The 16982-nt window shown below is 32.0% G+C and overlaps 1 protein-coding gene across 1 annotated transcript in view; it reads right to left on the bottom strand.

Moving 5' to 3' along the window:
* Positions 1–16700, bottom strand: part of Jhbp1 (Juvenile hormone binding protein 1) — a 34483-nt gene extending 17783 nt beyond the window's left edge. Inside the window, exons 1-2 of the mRNA XM_088233632.1 lie at positions 16567–16700; positions 3535–3778 (exon numbers count right to left, since the gene is read on the bottom strand). Coding sequence (XP_088089758.1) covers positions 3535–3778; positions 16567–16636 — 314 coding nt within the window. The 5' untranslated portion in view covers positions 16637–16700. The remainder of the gene's footprint in view (positions 1–3534; positions 3779–16566) is intronic.
* Between the last annotated feature and the right edge of the window lie 282 nt (positions 16701–16982).

Below are 16982 nucleotides of genomic sequence, written 5' to 3'. Positions count from 1 at the left end.
AGTTGCAAGAAAAAAATCCAAGAAAGATTTTTTTCTCAATTGGTCTGGGTGTTGTGGTGTATTTTTCATTACCTTCTTCCATATCCCCTCTATCCCACCTGCTGACAATCCTCAAAATAGAGGCTTAGCGGGTTATTCCATTAAAAAATATATATATATTTGCGTTCTTATGATTTACCCAAATATTTCATTTTGAGGGCCATTTTCAACGAGTTGTAAAAAACTCACTATTAGAAAATGGAATCAAGTTGGGGTAGAGTGGGATCCGAACCACGGACCTTTGAGCCGTGAGTCCGAGACACTAGCCACGGGACCACAGCCCGATCAAACAATTAGATTATGTAATGTTGATGTCATTTTCGTTCTTTGTGCAAACATTATTTTAAAAATCGTAACGCTTTCAAAAAATTATAAACAGAATAATCAAAATTTCTAGTATCTCCACCGGCAATATGTAATTAAATACATTTAAAAAATAAATTTATGTGAATGTCAGATTATTTAAACAGTAAATTCGATTTTACTTTATGGACAATTGAAGATAAACTCATTAACATCCCAGTATAATCGGGGCCCTGGACGTTGGCATACTAGTAATTTAGGCAAGGCAAGCTTGATTAAGAGGTAACACGGTCTTACTTTTCTTCATACAAACCTATTCCGTATTTTCTCCCTGGATTATGGCACTAGCGCAATGTTTTTTTTTGCATACTCTAGATATTAACTAAAACCATGTTTTTATTATTATTATTTTAATATAATTTGTTTCTTATAGGACCATTTAAAAAACCGAAAATCAAAAAAAATAACAAGTTTTATCTGACGTCTATGGACGTACGATAAACTATTACGATAAATAATTTTTAAAAACCGCAAAAAATACCGACACAAAAAATTTCATTATGATACTCTTTCTTAAAAAGCAACCAAATCGGTTCAGTTTTAGGGTGCAGAAAACGGGACAGAGAATCGTCGATTTGGTCTATTTTATTTAGGCAAAATCCGTCCGACTGGCGAGGCTTTTGCGAGAGAGTGTAAGAAAAACAATGTTCAAGTACCTATTTATCGACATTCTCAGACACCGCCTATCCTCTTTGCGGCTCTCAAAAGGCAGTCCAGACATCCATATCACCTCAGCTTGGTGACAGTTGTCACCCGAAAACCTAAATTGTACTCACCGCACACCCACAAAAATATTTTGACAAATAGTGCGGATTAAATTTTTTTTAAATAATCAACTTTCAACTTTTTTGCTCACTCAAATTTAAAATACACATTTGGTCATGATATTCACAATTACAATACGCGTTACTCAGGGAATCTTCATGTGTCTAAGTTTGGCGCAACAAAGTTCGGCAGTAGGTTCTTGAAAATATTGGCCATTCCGAATATAATAAACTGCCCGATGAGCTAAGACACGAAAAATTGAATTAAAAATTCAGAAGTGTTGCAATTAAAAATATTTTTAAAATCATTTTGATAGTGATAATTATTAATAAAATTTATAAAGATAGTGTTTTACGTTTCTTATACAATAATGTTTTCTTTCTATTTTGGATGTATTAATATGTATGATATTATGTATTGTCAAAAAAAAGTTTTTTCTTATGTACGGTCCCAAATAAGTTTCTTTAATAACTCCTGGGAGTGTAATATGTACTTTTTGTATTATATGTTTTTTAATTAATATAAATAAAAAAAGACTTCCTTACTAACGCATAAAGAAAAAAATTGCCAAAGAGATTCATTCATTTAATGTATTAATTCAAATACATATATCTCAATGTCACAAACTATTCTGACGTTGCTGATATTTTTAACATAAAGTATAGTTTATATAAATTAACTATATTTAATAATTTTAAAGGTGATGAACGGTTATTAATATTGGTTAAATTTTGATGCTTTCTTTGTTTACTTTTGTATAAGTACTTTTGTGTATTTACGTATTTACTTCATTTACTCTTTGCATTTAATATACTTAAATTATATACCTTCAAAAATAAATGTTCTTTTTTTTTTTATTTAAAGCTTTTTTTTTATTTGTTCATTTCATAAATGTTTTGCATAATATAAGTATACATATTTAATAACAGGAAATATATATAAAACTAGTAACAGAACATAAAAACGGAGTGTTCTCTGTTTAGGGTAGTCTCCATTTAACATGGCTCAGCCTGTTCTAGGGTGGAGATTTTTTATTATTAAAGTATAAATAGTTCTATACGAATATAAAAATAACAAAAAAAACTAAAACTACTAAATTACAAATGTCTAGCTAATCAAACCTTTACATTATATGCACACATTGTTTTTTTTTTTTTTTTTAATTCGTTATTTAAAAAAAGTATATTTCTAAGCATGTTCTTTACATAAAACTACTGTGTTATAGTAGTTATGTGACGTGATACATTTTTTTCTTTTTCACATTATATTGAAGTGTTTATTTATTTATTAAAAGAAAACAACAGCCATTACAACAACAAAAAATATATACAAATAAAGCTAAATTATAGTTTTCTATACACTACTAAATACAATGTCAAAAAAAGAAGAAAAAAGCGTAAATTGAAATAGCCACCCCGCATTATTCCAAATAAAATATAACAGTAATAATGAAATAATTAAAAAATAAAAGAAAAGGTTTTTTGTTAACTCGGACCTTAAAAATCCTTTCGCCGGCGGATCTATACGGAGTAATACGGAGTTATCAGTCCTCCCTTCTTTCTCCTTTTAAAGAAGAGAAAATAATGACAATATTAAAGTGTACAAAAAAATTAAATACTATGTTCTATTAAATTACGAATTTTTCATATGTAAAAGGCACTGCGTGCCGTGTATATTAATACATAAATCATGCACCTCGCAGCTGATTTTCATTTCACTTAGATCATTTACGGGAGGAAAATGAAGGTAAAATGTATACCTACACAGATTTGCGTATAAATAACTAATATTGCCTCTCATTGCCGTGCATTTGTTGATCCTTGAATGCGTTAAGCAAGTGTGCCTTAGCATCTGTCCTATTGCACAAATCCTCGGGTTGCTGACCGCAAATTGCATTGCAAATATCTACCGAGAAAAGTGATCATTGTAATTTGTTCAAATCGCTGCTGGAATTAAACATTTCCTGAGAGGTTTTATGATCGTGCGTTCAATGGCGTTTTTGTACAAGTTTTTTCTCATGTCATGATTGAAGTTTTGCGAAATCTAAAGAGGTTTATCAAACTCCTTTGTGTAATTACCGGTGTTTCTTCCCGCGGTAGAGTCGCGGACTCAGAGATCAGAAGTCCAATGTTCGAACTCCGCTGTACCACCACCTGATTTTTAATTTAAAGAGCGCGAAATAGGCAAGTAAAGTATGCTTCAAGCTTACCGATAGGCATAATATAGTTAATTATTAATATATTTTAAAAATTGAGAACGCTACGAAAAAAAAGATTTTTTACTTTAAATCATTGCCATCAAATCATCATCACCACTACCATTAAAATCATAATCCGCACCACCATCATCATTCTTCCCTCTTCTTACTTTAACTTGGAGACTGTGAAGTTGCTGGCCCCCGAGATATCCACATCCCTCAGTGTGACCTTGTACCCCTGGGGTCCGGTGCTGAGCGAGATGCTAAGCTGGTCAACTCGGAAAGGCTCCACGCTGGGCATCTTGATCTCCGGGATACCACTGGCCAGCCACGGTCGCAGGTGGAGCACTGATTCCGTGATGCAGCCCAGGAGCTTTGGGTCGGAGGAGTGGCATCTCTGCTTTACGTACGGGGCTGAAATTTTACACAGTAACATTTAAACAAATGTACGATACTTGGTTAGACGAACATCTTTGAAACCAGCTGAACTATGTAGCAAAGACAAGCAAGGACAATAAAATAATGGTAAATGTGATGTTTTAAAACACGGTCAACATAAAAGACTTCGAGCCAACCTATGCCAATCCATCTTCATCCCACACTGTTTTAGTGGCAAGAGATCCACGAAAAGCCAAGAGATCAATTGCAAAGTATTCCAAGTTGTGTGACGAATTGACTTATCTACACATTCTGGGCATAAAAACAAAAGTTGCTCTTAGAAGATTGAATTAATAGTAGATTTCAACTTCTGGTGACACGGTTGGGAACATGAAAAGAAATTGATTGCAACAGAGATGGGACATCACTTATAGCATTAAGTATTTTAAAAATGCATTTAAGTTTCATCTTATTTTCTACGTTTCTTCGATATATTTTATTTATAAATAACTCATGTTTGTTGACCTTCACAAATAATTTTTTTTATAAAATTAACCAAAAAATAATAGGCAACAAAATAAAAAATGAAAAAACAAATAGAAAAAATATTTTAAGAATGCAATAATTTCGAGTGGAACTATATTTTGAACGGTAAATTTCAAAGTTGAATATACTCGTATTTGCACACCTAATTGAAAACAAAAATTTCCATTTCAAGATAACATTTATTTAAATAGTTTTCTGCAATTCAAAATATTTTGAAACGATAATTTTTAAATATTAAAAAAAAACATGTAAAAAAAAAAGTATTTTTTATTTTGTAATATTTTTTACAATAACTTAAATAACTAAACAAGTATAAAAAAAAAATATCTATCTTTCCACCACGAAAATGCCTATTTGGCACCCCGTATATCAGGGACAAGACAACCCATCTCAAAGCCACGACTCACCATAGACCATGGAGATGAGAGGGCAACCCTCGGAACTCCATTACACCACTTTAATATATATAAATATATAAATTACATTGACTTTAAATACATTAAAACTTCATTTCCATGTTGTTTCATAATACAAGACTGTTGCCAACGCGTACGTGCGCCCGGACCAGAAGGGTGCCGGGCGGTCACTTGGCGAACGAAAAACTCTCAGTCCGACTACTGCTCCAGTTCCTGGCCTCGGGTTGTAAATCCGCGACCGGACGACATGTAGCTAGCGACAGCGGGACCCTGTGATCCGCGGTGGAACAAATATAGGGGCTGTACGCCAGGTTTTATCTTTCTTATCATTCTTTTGCAGGGCTAAAAGAACTTTTAAAAGACTGACTCCCGTTTTCAGGGAAAAATCGCAGCCGGGTGCTGTCGCGCTTACGCTGTCGTTCCTTATGAAGACTGGTTGCCCCGTATTCTGTTTCAGTGGAGAGTTCTGCGGAGCAAAACTTCCTCACTGAGCATATTTTTAACAGTTCATTTAGAGCCTGGCTCACTTAGTGGTCTTCAAGCCGGAGGAATCTTCATTCAGGTCTAGGACGAAGTGAAGATCAGGGCGGCAGGGACAAGCGGCCGACCATTCTGAGAGCCAAAGAAAACTCTTTTTTACTTTTAAAAGTAGCATTTTTATTTTAATTGATTTCATTTGATATATTAACTTGCATCTTGTCGCAGTCGGTCACAACAAAATTGGAAAATACAAATGTTAAAAAACATATTTGCAAATAGTTTTTCATTTTTCGATATTCTTATTTAACGTTCAAAAATTAATCCCAGCCTTACCGAAATCCCAAAGTCAAAAATGTTTTTCTTTATTGGAAAATTGGCTGGGACACTGATTTACATATAATTTTCAAAAAATAAATATTTGAAGTAACACAAAATAAAATTGTTTTATATCGAATATGTTAAAAATATAACGTTTTGTAATTTGCTTAAATGGAGCTCATCTGACCTGATCACATAGTGCAATCGCAGGAAAATATCTCTTATTGTAAGGGATGTAACGCACCTGAAGGATTTCTAGGCCCTTAAAACGGACGCTCCAAATTGCCTCCGCCGGGAGGCACTTCATCCCCGAGGAGTTGGGGTCCTTGAGCATGTAGATATTGATTACCTTTTTACAATTCTCACTGCGCATTTGACACGATTAGCTCGAGTCAAGATATTCGAGTTTCAAAGAGCGTGGTAAAAATTGATTGATAAAAAAATTTGATATATGTATGTGCATTTTGTATGCTAACATTTTGAGACCGCAAATACATGATGATGAAATCTGACTATCGCATCGGCTGACCAGCAATCGTGTTTTCCGTTTTGAGGAATTTCTCCGGAATTTCAAACATCCCGATGTCCGTTGCACTTCAAAGTTTCACGCTTTTGTCCGGGTTAAGAGATTTTTCAAAACACGATATTGTGCTTTCCCACATTCAATTCGTTTGCGAAAACCACCAGTCTTCGTGGCTTTTTTCTGTCTACCTGTTTATAATAGCAATACCCAGTATCATCGATAGTTATCGACGTGCTTAAAAACATGCTAAGCATTTGAGCAATCACAATAAACAATAATAAACATGCTTAAGTTATCGCAGTCATAAGTCGACGCGTGTGTAATTTCTAAGTCAACGCTCGTGTCGGTTTGTTTTTTGTTTTTCTTGTAAATAAATACAGTTCATTAGCGAAAAATCGCCGTTTACTATAAAAAATAATACAATATATTGCATTTGCAAAATAGTAAAGAGTATCTAATACAAACAAGTGAAAATTAAATTACAATTACTATGACGACTGCTTTTCTTGACATTTGGCTTGCCAACCCCGGGCTAAATGCAATAAATAGCATGATAAATAATAAATAGAGAAATAAAATAGCAGTTTTGGAATATTTTACATATTTACACCAGAAAAATTTAAATGTGATTGCGAAGCAGGATTATACGTCTGGTAACATAAATATTTTCAACAACAACAAACCATCACGCCGTTTTCCCGTAGGGGTAGGCCGAGAGAATAAAACGCCATAACACTCTATCTTGGCATACAGACCTCGCTTCCTCTACATTCATACATCTTCTCATGCACGCCCGCCGATTATGCCTACTTTTGACATGTCCATCGTCAAGTATTTGATGGACTTGATCGTGCCATGTCTTTCACGGTCTTCCTCGTTTTCTGCATCCGTTAACATTTGCATCGTAGATCCTCAAATATTTTCACATTCAATATTAGGTGTTTACGGATGTTCCATTATGATTGCGAGTACGATAAACATCCATGGTGAGAATTTGTTAGCACGTCAATACTTATTTATGATTGAGCTACATAAAAATAAACATGAAATTTCGAATGCAGAAGATAGTTGTTTTTTTTATTTGTTAATAGACTGTTAAACTAAGCCAATTTTTCGTTTTTATGTACCGCATTACCAGCATTATGATTTTTTAAAGTTTTGTGTTTTTTAAATTACTCCGCGTGTAACGTCTCGTCGTTTTTTAGCTGTAATCGTCATACATTGAGAGTGCGATGCACCAATCAAAATACCACCGTACGATTTCCGTTTTAAAATAACTAGAGATTTAAACTTTCACTTCATTTCCGTTTCCGTTCTCCATTTGCCATTTTCGATAAGATAATATTTGATTCCAGTTTGTTTTGTAACATATAAAATATCTAGAAAGATAGCTTCATTGTGCTTTGCTACCGTGTGCTTAATCAATTAAGTCTTCTCTGGGTCTCAGGGTTTGAATGATGTGTAATGACTGATTTATATAAATAATATTTATAATTAGGCGTAAGCTGTTTTCTTGTTTTACTAGAAATGACTTAGGACTTATGATATAGAGATTTTGGTATTATTAGTGTTTTCATTGTATATTTATTATTTACTTTTAAGACTGAAATAGCACACATAATAATAAAACTGTAATTACTTTTTAAAATTATTAAAAAATACATAGTTCACTGCCTTAGAACGGGGAAGGTATCAGTAGTTAAGCAGTTTAGATGAACCACCAGCTAAAATAATATTTATATATATACTTTTACCACTCAATAAATTTGTTGCGTAAATAATTTATTGTTAATTTAAAAAATTCATTGTAAATTTAAAAAATTCAGTAGATTCTTTTGATATCATTAGACGTTCTTGCGTTTCTATGTTTAACTTTACTGAGATTCCCCGGGCGCCATAAAGCCGCGTTTGTTGCGTCTTCTACCCGTATGCAGAGACAAAACTTAAGGTGAGGAAAGTACATTCAATGCAGAGAATAACCCGAAGGTGAAGACAATAGATTGTACTTTCCTCACCTTAAGGTTTGTCTCTGCATACGGGTATTATGGACCAGAATGGGGATCACCCGGGGCAGGGGAATGCAGCAAAAGCTGTTCTAGTATTTGTTTGAAAATGAATGTTCGAAAAATCAATGTTGTTTGCAACGTTTCTTTCCTAGATGCCCAATATCTTCTGATTGTCAGGCCAAGTCATCGAAAGGGTGGAGAGTTTTTAATACCTGACAGTGTACGTCACGGGAAATAGCAGCTTTCCAAAATAGCTGGGAACAGCATGAAAGCTGTCTGGACATCAGAAATTGACTCAGTAAAAACTGAATATCGCCTATACAATTCCAGAATAACATCTATTCTCCTCTATGTATGCGAATGGCACCTAACTAGGGCCCAAAATTGCAAACTGAGAATTGCGTTTTGAGAATAGGTGCGTCAGCAAAAATCTGGATACGGAGTGGTAAGACTTTGTAAGAAAAGTTGAAATTCGATAACGGACGCATCAAACTCCGGTGACAACCGTCATCAAGCGGAGGCGATACGGCTGTTGGACCAGTTGCTGCTTTAAATACAACATTCAATAAATCCTTTTTGTAGATTTTCTTAATTAATTATTTTATTTTATTTAGTTCATTTATTTCATTTATTTCATTTATTTCATTTATTTCATTTATTTTATTTATTTTATTTATTTTATTTTATTTATTTAACTTTTTGTACAAAGTGTTATTTGTACATTGGCGGGCTTATTGCCAAATGGCAATTTCTTCCAACCAACCAAGAAAATAAAAGTTTTATTTTTATAATTCAAGTTACAGAACATATTCAATAGAAAAAAAAGATTAATAAGTTTAAAATATATAAAAATAGAAATAAACGTATTTGTTTATAAATTACCTTAAACCAAAACTATTACTCAATGGGAAAAATTAAAAAAGAGGAAAAAGGAAAAACGAAAAGAGGAGAGATTAAGGAAGAGAAAGGAGATGTTTCTTCAGACCTGTTTTAAACAGAGATGATGTAGTAACATCTTTAATGGTGGATGGGATTATTAAAACTTTCAAAAATATAATTATTCAACCAAATACGGAGAACAAAAGAAGGGAATATGGAAGTCCAGATATTAACAGTTAGTTGATATTAATAAGCCAACCGGTCTTAGAAGACGTATTCACTTAGATAAATATTTTCAGGCGTTGCCCAATATGAAGGTGAAATAAGTCAGATAAACCCCGTTTGCATCAATGAAGGTTTCGAAGAATTAAAGAAAAATCAATGTTCAAACATGGACAGAATGGTAATTGTTACACAGTGTGTAAAGTGGCTACTATTTACCAATACAGACAAAGTAATTGGATCATGTTATGCAGAAAGCATCCAACCCGCAATTTGCGAAATTTGACATTTCGATGAATGTTTATGGTTCAAAATAATTTTAAAATTAAAAATTCTGAAAACTGTCAACCCACATGGACGTTTAACATATTTTTTTCTAAGATTTATTAATTGTGGGTTAGAAAGAAAATCTCCAAAAAAGTACTTCTATATTCCCTTCTCAAAAAGGTTTTCCCTCTCTGTTGCAACAAATTTAAATATTAATAACTCCCTAGGAAGGAAATCCAGCCAGTCTGCAGGCATTTGGACATGCTCAAAACATTGTTGAACAATTATTGTATTTATTTTCCCATTAACATGGTTACTATAAAATATTATTACCGAGAGTCAAATATAATGGTAAGCTGCGCATAATCGCTTATTTAGACGATTCGCCCCTCCTGTATTCCGTATCCAGTTTGGCAATACGCAGCCCGATTTGCCTGTTTACAGAGATATCGGTCTCACTAAAATATATTCAAAGTGACTCGCTTAGTTGACTGGCACTGAGTTAAATATTCTCATAACATTAACCGAGAAGACGCTTGCGTAATGCAACAACCTGCCTCTTGGAAATTCTAACAATCTGTTCTAGATACATACATGTCATGTTCTATGTATTTCAAGGATTTCTCTGCAAGAACAAAAAACACAAACGCGTTCAGTCAATGGACTGGTATTCATTTTAACACAGGCAGCTTGTGTTTTAGTTATGTTCACTATGCAGATTACGAAGGGCACAAAATGTAACAACAGTATTCTGAATTTTATTTTATTTATTTAGGATGCAAACAGCTGTACGAGTTAAATGTTTTTACAACGAGACTATTTAAAAAAATATGTACATAAATAGTCAGGCCATTCACTTGATGAGGAACTTCGGCCCAACGGGAAATTGAATACAAAAATGTATTTTTACGCGCGGTGAAAATTAGAGCACTAAACTATACGGCAAAGTTTCTTGAAAATGTACTAAAAAAAAATATTTTTTTTTTATATTTCAAAATTTAATTACTTCAAACGACGTCACCATTTCTTCCGAATCAGTCAATGATAAGAGAGGTGTGATAGGTTTCCGGGTAACGGTAAGTCAAATGGTGATTTATCAGAACTCATCGATAAGAAAGGGAAGAGAACTTGAGACGTCACGCGAAGTACGTTAAAAAATATGTTACTTTAAAAATCAGAGCGCTGATAATACGATACATATATTTTTAAATGTCTTAGTGTAACAGTTTATTAACCAATTTGAAAAAATAAAAAAAGTCAACGAACTTTCTCATTGTTATAAAATACAGCGGCAGTTTAAACTATATAAAAAATAAAATTATTAAAAATAATAAAATCAATTGACAAATAATCTACACCGCTCAGTGTTTATTTTTTTGTAAACTTATTGATATAATTTTAAGTTGCTAGAATTCCACTCGTCCATGCGCATTGTTGCTGCAAGACGATTGGTAATCTTGCTACAATTTTGTAAATGAGGTCTAAAATTTTCAAGAGTTCATGCGCTCAGTAGCTGCAAGACTTGTTAAATCTAACTCCTATTTCTTAATATGTTTTTTTTAAATATTTATTTTAATATCATTCTAACACTAAGCTTCATTGTCAACTTACCGTCCATGCACTCTGTAGGTGCAAGACGTGCTGTAATCTAGCTCCTATCTGTTTTATTTGGAATAGATTATAATTGGAAACGAGGAACTAGAATCTCAATCGTCCATACGCTCTTTAGCTGCAAGACGTGCTGGGATGTTTATTTATTGTACAGCGCCCTTGAGGGGATTTTCACAATGGCGTGATATAAATTATCTAACAAAACAGTACTATTCATATAAATACTAATAAAAGAAATAGAGACAAAACAATGAGATAGTGCTAAGGAAAAAGAAGAAAAGTGATAAGGAGTGGTGGAGGATGAATGAAGGAAAGTAGGAGTGTAATAATTGCATTAGATTTGATGACGAGAAATAATGAGTAAAAAAATACAAAACTGGCATATGAGCATTTTACAATGAATTATCTATTTATTTAAAGCATCAAGTATCTAATGAATGTACAATTTCACTAATGTGTCGATCAATTTAATATCTTCACAGTTTTCCTACAAAATACGAACAGAATCGAACCAGCGATGCCAGTTTCACAGTTGTCCTTCTAACTGCGCCACGGCGCCTGTCTATTTATTTTAAAAATAACAATAAAATTATGATAATTATACTTTTCTTTCTTTGTAACCATTATAATCTAACCAGTTTATTCTCAGGAGCAATGTTATACTGAAATTGTTTTTCATCTATAATAAAGGTTTATTGAGCCATTGAAATAATTCGATTTAATGACTTTTGTTGTAAATATTTTTTTTTAAATAGGTAAGGAAATACATATAAGTAAATGTAATTAATAAATACGTTAAAAAGAGGTTTCCTATCTCTAAGATGTCTGTGGCATCTCATTTTTTTTTGAAAACGTATTGGATAAGACGTTTATTTGAATTGAGAACATTTTTATCCTTACAATAAAATAAAAAAGGTGACTTAAACTGTACAACGGTTTAACAGAAGAAATTATACAAGAAGCAACTATTACTTATAAAGCAAAAGAGCATCCAATAAGTAGAGACATTAAATATATACATGACAAATTATATAAAGCAAGGAAATCAGGAACAGAGACAGAATAGTGGATATCATGAAGCGCGTAGCAGGACTGGAGTGGCATGGGCAGGACATGTTGCGAGACAAGACTACCTAAGATGGATCCCTAAAATGTTAAGATGGAGACCTTGGGAGAATAAGCGAGACGTCAGAAGACCTATAAAAAGATGGTCCGATGACATAGCTGCTGTCGGAGGTAAAAATTGGCTGCAAGCAGCAACCGATCGAAAGAAATGGAAAGATATGGAAGAGGCCTATATCCAGCAATGAAGGACAGAAGGCTGAAGAAGAAGAAGAATATAAAGCAAATTTATCGATTTATGCTCAGAGTAATAATGCGCCACAGATGTAGATACAGTATTTCGCTCTTTTGCATATAATAAAAGCATTACAAATTTTTTGTTTGGTTTTTGGTATAACAACAGACGTAACGGTAGGGAACAAAATGCCGAACACTCCTCTAGTGGAACGGAAGTAGTCAACAGGCCGGCTTCTCTTAAAGAGTTTTAAGTGGTTTCCTCTCCACGTGAGCAAATGCTGAGAATTTTCTGACTAGCCCACATTAATATGTCCCTCCTGATCCCAATAGTTTAGATAAAGTTTAAGATATTTAATTGCAGAAAAATCCACTTTTTGAAATATTAATATTGTATATTGTAAGCGAGGTAAATAATAAAGCAACTCCCATATAAAAATAAAAAAACAGACGTATCGGGAGGTTTCGTTGCTCCGCTGCGGTCCATCGTTTTGTTGTAAACTCTAGCTAATTTTGTGATTGTAAATCTTAGAATTATTTTTGTCCGTATGGGCGGCTCTAGAGCGGTAACGTTTTATTACTCTAAATGTTTATGTATAGTCAGTGTATAATGTTTGATTAAATAAAAGGTAATACAAATTTATTTATTTATTTTTTATTTAAATAGTATAATTATACATTTTTACAATTTAAAAAAAAAATCACTTGTTATATTTTTACTAAAACTAAAATCCCACCAAGCCATTTTCTGTAGCTTGTTGGTGAAGATTATATTTATACTAACTTATTAATATTATTTACATTTATTAAAAAAATGAATAACAGAAAAAAATTAACAGCCGGAAAGATCAGAATAAACATGTTTATACAAATAAAAATATATAAATTAATTTATTTAATACAAGAAAATATATGAAAAATTAAAATATCTACAACTAACCTACTATTCATATATAAACTCTTAATTATGAGGAAATTTAGTGGATATATTTTATTTTTTGTTATTAGTTAAAATACAATTAAACTAAGCCAATTTTTTTTTCATATCGTATTATTAGCGCTATAATTTTTTAAAGCTTTGTATTTCTGAAATCACTCCGCGTGTGACGTATCATGTTCTCTTCCGTTTCTTCTCTGTCAGTTCTGCCGTTTACTCCATCAACTTACCGTAAACCAGAAATCTTCTACAACCCTCTTATCATTGGTTGATTTATATGAACTAGGGACGGCGTTCAAAGTAGTTCGTTTTTATTGAAATATTTTTTATTATTTTTGTCATACATTTTCAAGAAACTGACATACAATTTAATTCTTAAATTTTTACCCCTCGTAAGAAAACATTTTTGGTATCCTATTTCCAGTGGGGCTGAATTTTGTCATTAAGTTAAAAAAGGTACATTACATAAATGAATTGTTAGTATGGATGCTGATTATCTCACTAGGTATAGCAATGATTCCTGAACTATTGTTTAAAATCACTTTATTTTACATACTGTCTGAAGAGTATAGACATAAACGCAAAATACAAAAAATATAAAGTTACATATTACAACAGAGATATACAAAAATATACCAAAAATGTATATGCTCTTATTAAATATAAAAAATCCAAAAACTTATCTGGCTCGAGAGAAAGACGTTAGCTGATAATCTGTCTTTTAGAACGTTGTTTTTTATATTGAAATTATTATTGTGTTTTTGATGTTGATATTTTTATTTTTTTCCATAGTAATAATAGTTTTTATATGTTTATAGAATTTAAGAGATGAAATAATGCACATATATTAGAACTTAACTATAAGCAACTGCTGATGAACTGCATTTTTTAAAGTTTAGTAGTACTAATTAGTTAATTTTTGTATTTTTTATAAGTGGTATTAAGTGGTATTTTTGGTATAAGTGACCACTTTGCACACTGTGTAACATTCACTATTATGCTCATATTTTAACATCTATATTCCTTCAATTATTTAATCTGTTGATGTTTGTGAAATTAAGAAGCTGAAATCTTTATTTATGCGTTTTTCAAAATGTTTTTCATCTCTTTTGTAATATGTTAATATTAACTGCTCCCCAAGGATTTGAATCCGGTCCTTGTCTTCAAGAATTTGGACACATTCAAAATATTGTTGAAAAATATCCAGAGTATTTTTTAATAGTTTATCATAGTCAAACGTCATCTCATAATGTTATAGTATTCGGTCTTTTAATTTTCAAAAAAAGTCTATTATTATTTATTATATCGATTCTCTTTTTTTCTTATTTTCCATAGTTTTACTTTCAGGTATATTTAGTTGTCTTATATGTGTTACTTATAGATTTGTAAATAATGCCATAGATTCATGAGAGAATGACTTTTAAAAAAATATATTGATGAAGATTAATGGCTTTTTGAATATTTGTGAGTGGATTTAGGGTTACAATAAATGAAACACCCTATTCTTCAATACCATAATATTGAATATAACTCCGACTCTTTGACATAAAGCAAACGTGCTGTTATTTTTAGTTGTTTTTCTTTTGTTACTATAGTCATTATTGTGGTCTGTAGAAGAGTACAATGATAATGCCCTTTTTAATGTTTACGAAAGTAAATAAAACTATTTATATTGCCAACACATTACATGATATTTAAGTATTTTCTTAAAACATTTTAAGTTTATGTAAACATTTAATGAGTAATGATGTAATAACTTATATTTCCATATAAGTTATTAATTTTAAAAATACTTGGTACACTCCCACTTATTTATTTTGACCAATTAGCGCTTTCACCCTCTAATGGGCATCTCTGAATTGTCAATAAATAATTTAAATTAAATAAATGAAATTCAGCAGTACATTAAATACATTTTTAAGCTTTGTTTTTGTATTTTAAACTCGTGGTGAGGTGGTCGGAGCATGTGCCTACCTAAAGAGATTTCGAGTTTAATTTCCGCCACAACTTAGGATATTTTTTTACAATAATATTTTTTTACTAGAATTTTTCTGACTGGCACATAAAGCGTAAGACTGGTCAATCAACAATTTTCATTATCAAAATACGCTTCGTTTGGTGTACCCTTTGCAGTGCCTTATGCACCATTAGATGAGGAAAGGGAATGATGATTAACAAACAAACTTATAAAAATATGTTTTTGCATTTACGAATGTACAAAAAATGTGTTCTTGATACATAGAGAATTCAGTCAGTAAGGTGACAGTCTACTATACAGGCTGCTATTTTAGATGCTGTGCGTATTTAGTATAGAGATGACCATTTTAATGTTTTTATAAAATTAGCAGTTATTGTTTCACAAATAAAGCTGTTTCGTGAAGACTTTTAAATAATAACATATTTTGCTGGGCAGAAAATTTTCTTTAGTATGCACTGAGGTATAATTAAATGAGAGATGATCCTTAATAGAACTATAGTTAATTTATTTATTTATTTACCCTCTTTATCAAAATACAATTTTATGTTCACTTTGCCCAGCTAACAAGAGTACGTACCCTGTGCCATACACATCGTGGTTTGACATTCATAAAGGAGTGAAGCAGGGATGTGTTATGTCACCATGGCTGTTCAACGTGTATATCGATAACTGCATGAAAGAACTGAAAGGCTTAAGAATGGGAGCAAAAATGGGTGATTTAAAAGTCAATTGTCTTTTGTATGCTGACGATGGTGTACTCTTTGCTAACAACAAAAAGGAACTGCAATTCTTGGTAACGAAGGTCTACGATGTATGCAAGAGAAGCGATTTGCTGATGAATGTCGATAAATCGAATGTGATGGTTTTTGAAAGAAATGAAAGTATGACTAAATGTGAAATCACTGTGAATGGAGTTATACTAAAACAAGTAGACGATTCACGATTCTCTTTTTTTTCAAACCAATATAAAAATTTTAGGTCTGATATAATATGCACACGGTTTCAGGGCCAGACCACGAAACTTCAAAGTAACATTTCTCTTGGTGAACTTGAGTAAAAATCCTAATGACTTTTTAAAAAACTCTTTGATTTAAAAACGGAGCTAATCCTTAATGCCTCGGACTAGCATCCCTTCTACAAAGCTGTTATCCTCCCCTACCCAGCCTCTTAACTAGTCCGCGTCCAGTGCATACCTATCGTTTTGTTGGTCAATACGTTTTTAATCTTTTTTTTAAATGAATTTTTTCAAAAAATTCATAAGGATGTTTTTAAAAATACGTCATAAAAAATGTTTCTCTAAAGTTCAGTTACCTTTTTTAAAAATAAGTATTTATTTTTTACTCACGTAAATTATCATTCTGGGCCGATGCAAGAGCCAAACCCGCAGCAAACAAAACCAACGGTAACTTGTACATTTTTTTTATTTTTAATTATATATTTATCCCACTAGACGTGTGGCCGCGACGAACCTAAAACACCTATTGAAACAATTTTTGTATCTGAAGTCTGTAAGACAACTTTTGTAGTTAAGAGATAACCTCTTGAGGCAGTAGGTAGGCATTCTTTTGTTCATTAAATTATGGTACGTAAAATTAGTAATTTTTGTTTCAAAATGTATGCGAGAAAAAACATTTAATAAAATTTTAATATCTTGTGAAATATTTCTTTGACATAATATTTTGTTTGTTTTAATTTTAATTATTTGTAGGTTTATCGTTTTTTATTAATATTTTTCGTTATTTATATTTTTGATTAAATTTT

Source organism: Micrasema longulum, unplaced genomic scaffold (assembly GCF_059751315.1).
Source record: "Micrasema longulum isolate JH-2025_06_02 unplaced genomic scaffold, ASM5975131v1 h1tg001135l, whole genome shotgun sequence".
In the NCBI taxonomy this organism is placed as follows: domain Eukaryota; kingdom Metazoa; phylum Arthropoda; class Insecta; order Trichoptera; family Brachycentridae; genus Micrasema; species Micrasema longulum.
The sequence above is the reverse complement of the archived record's forward strand: the minus strand, read 5'-3'. Positions and strand labels throughout refer to the sequence as shown.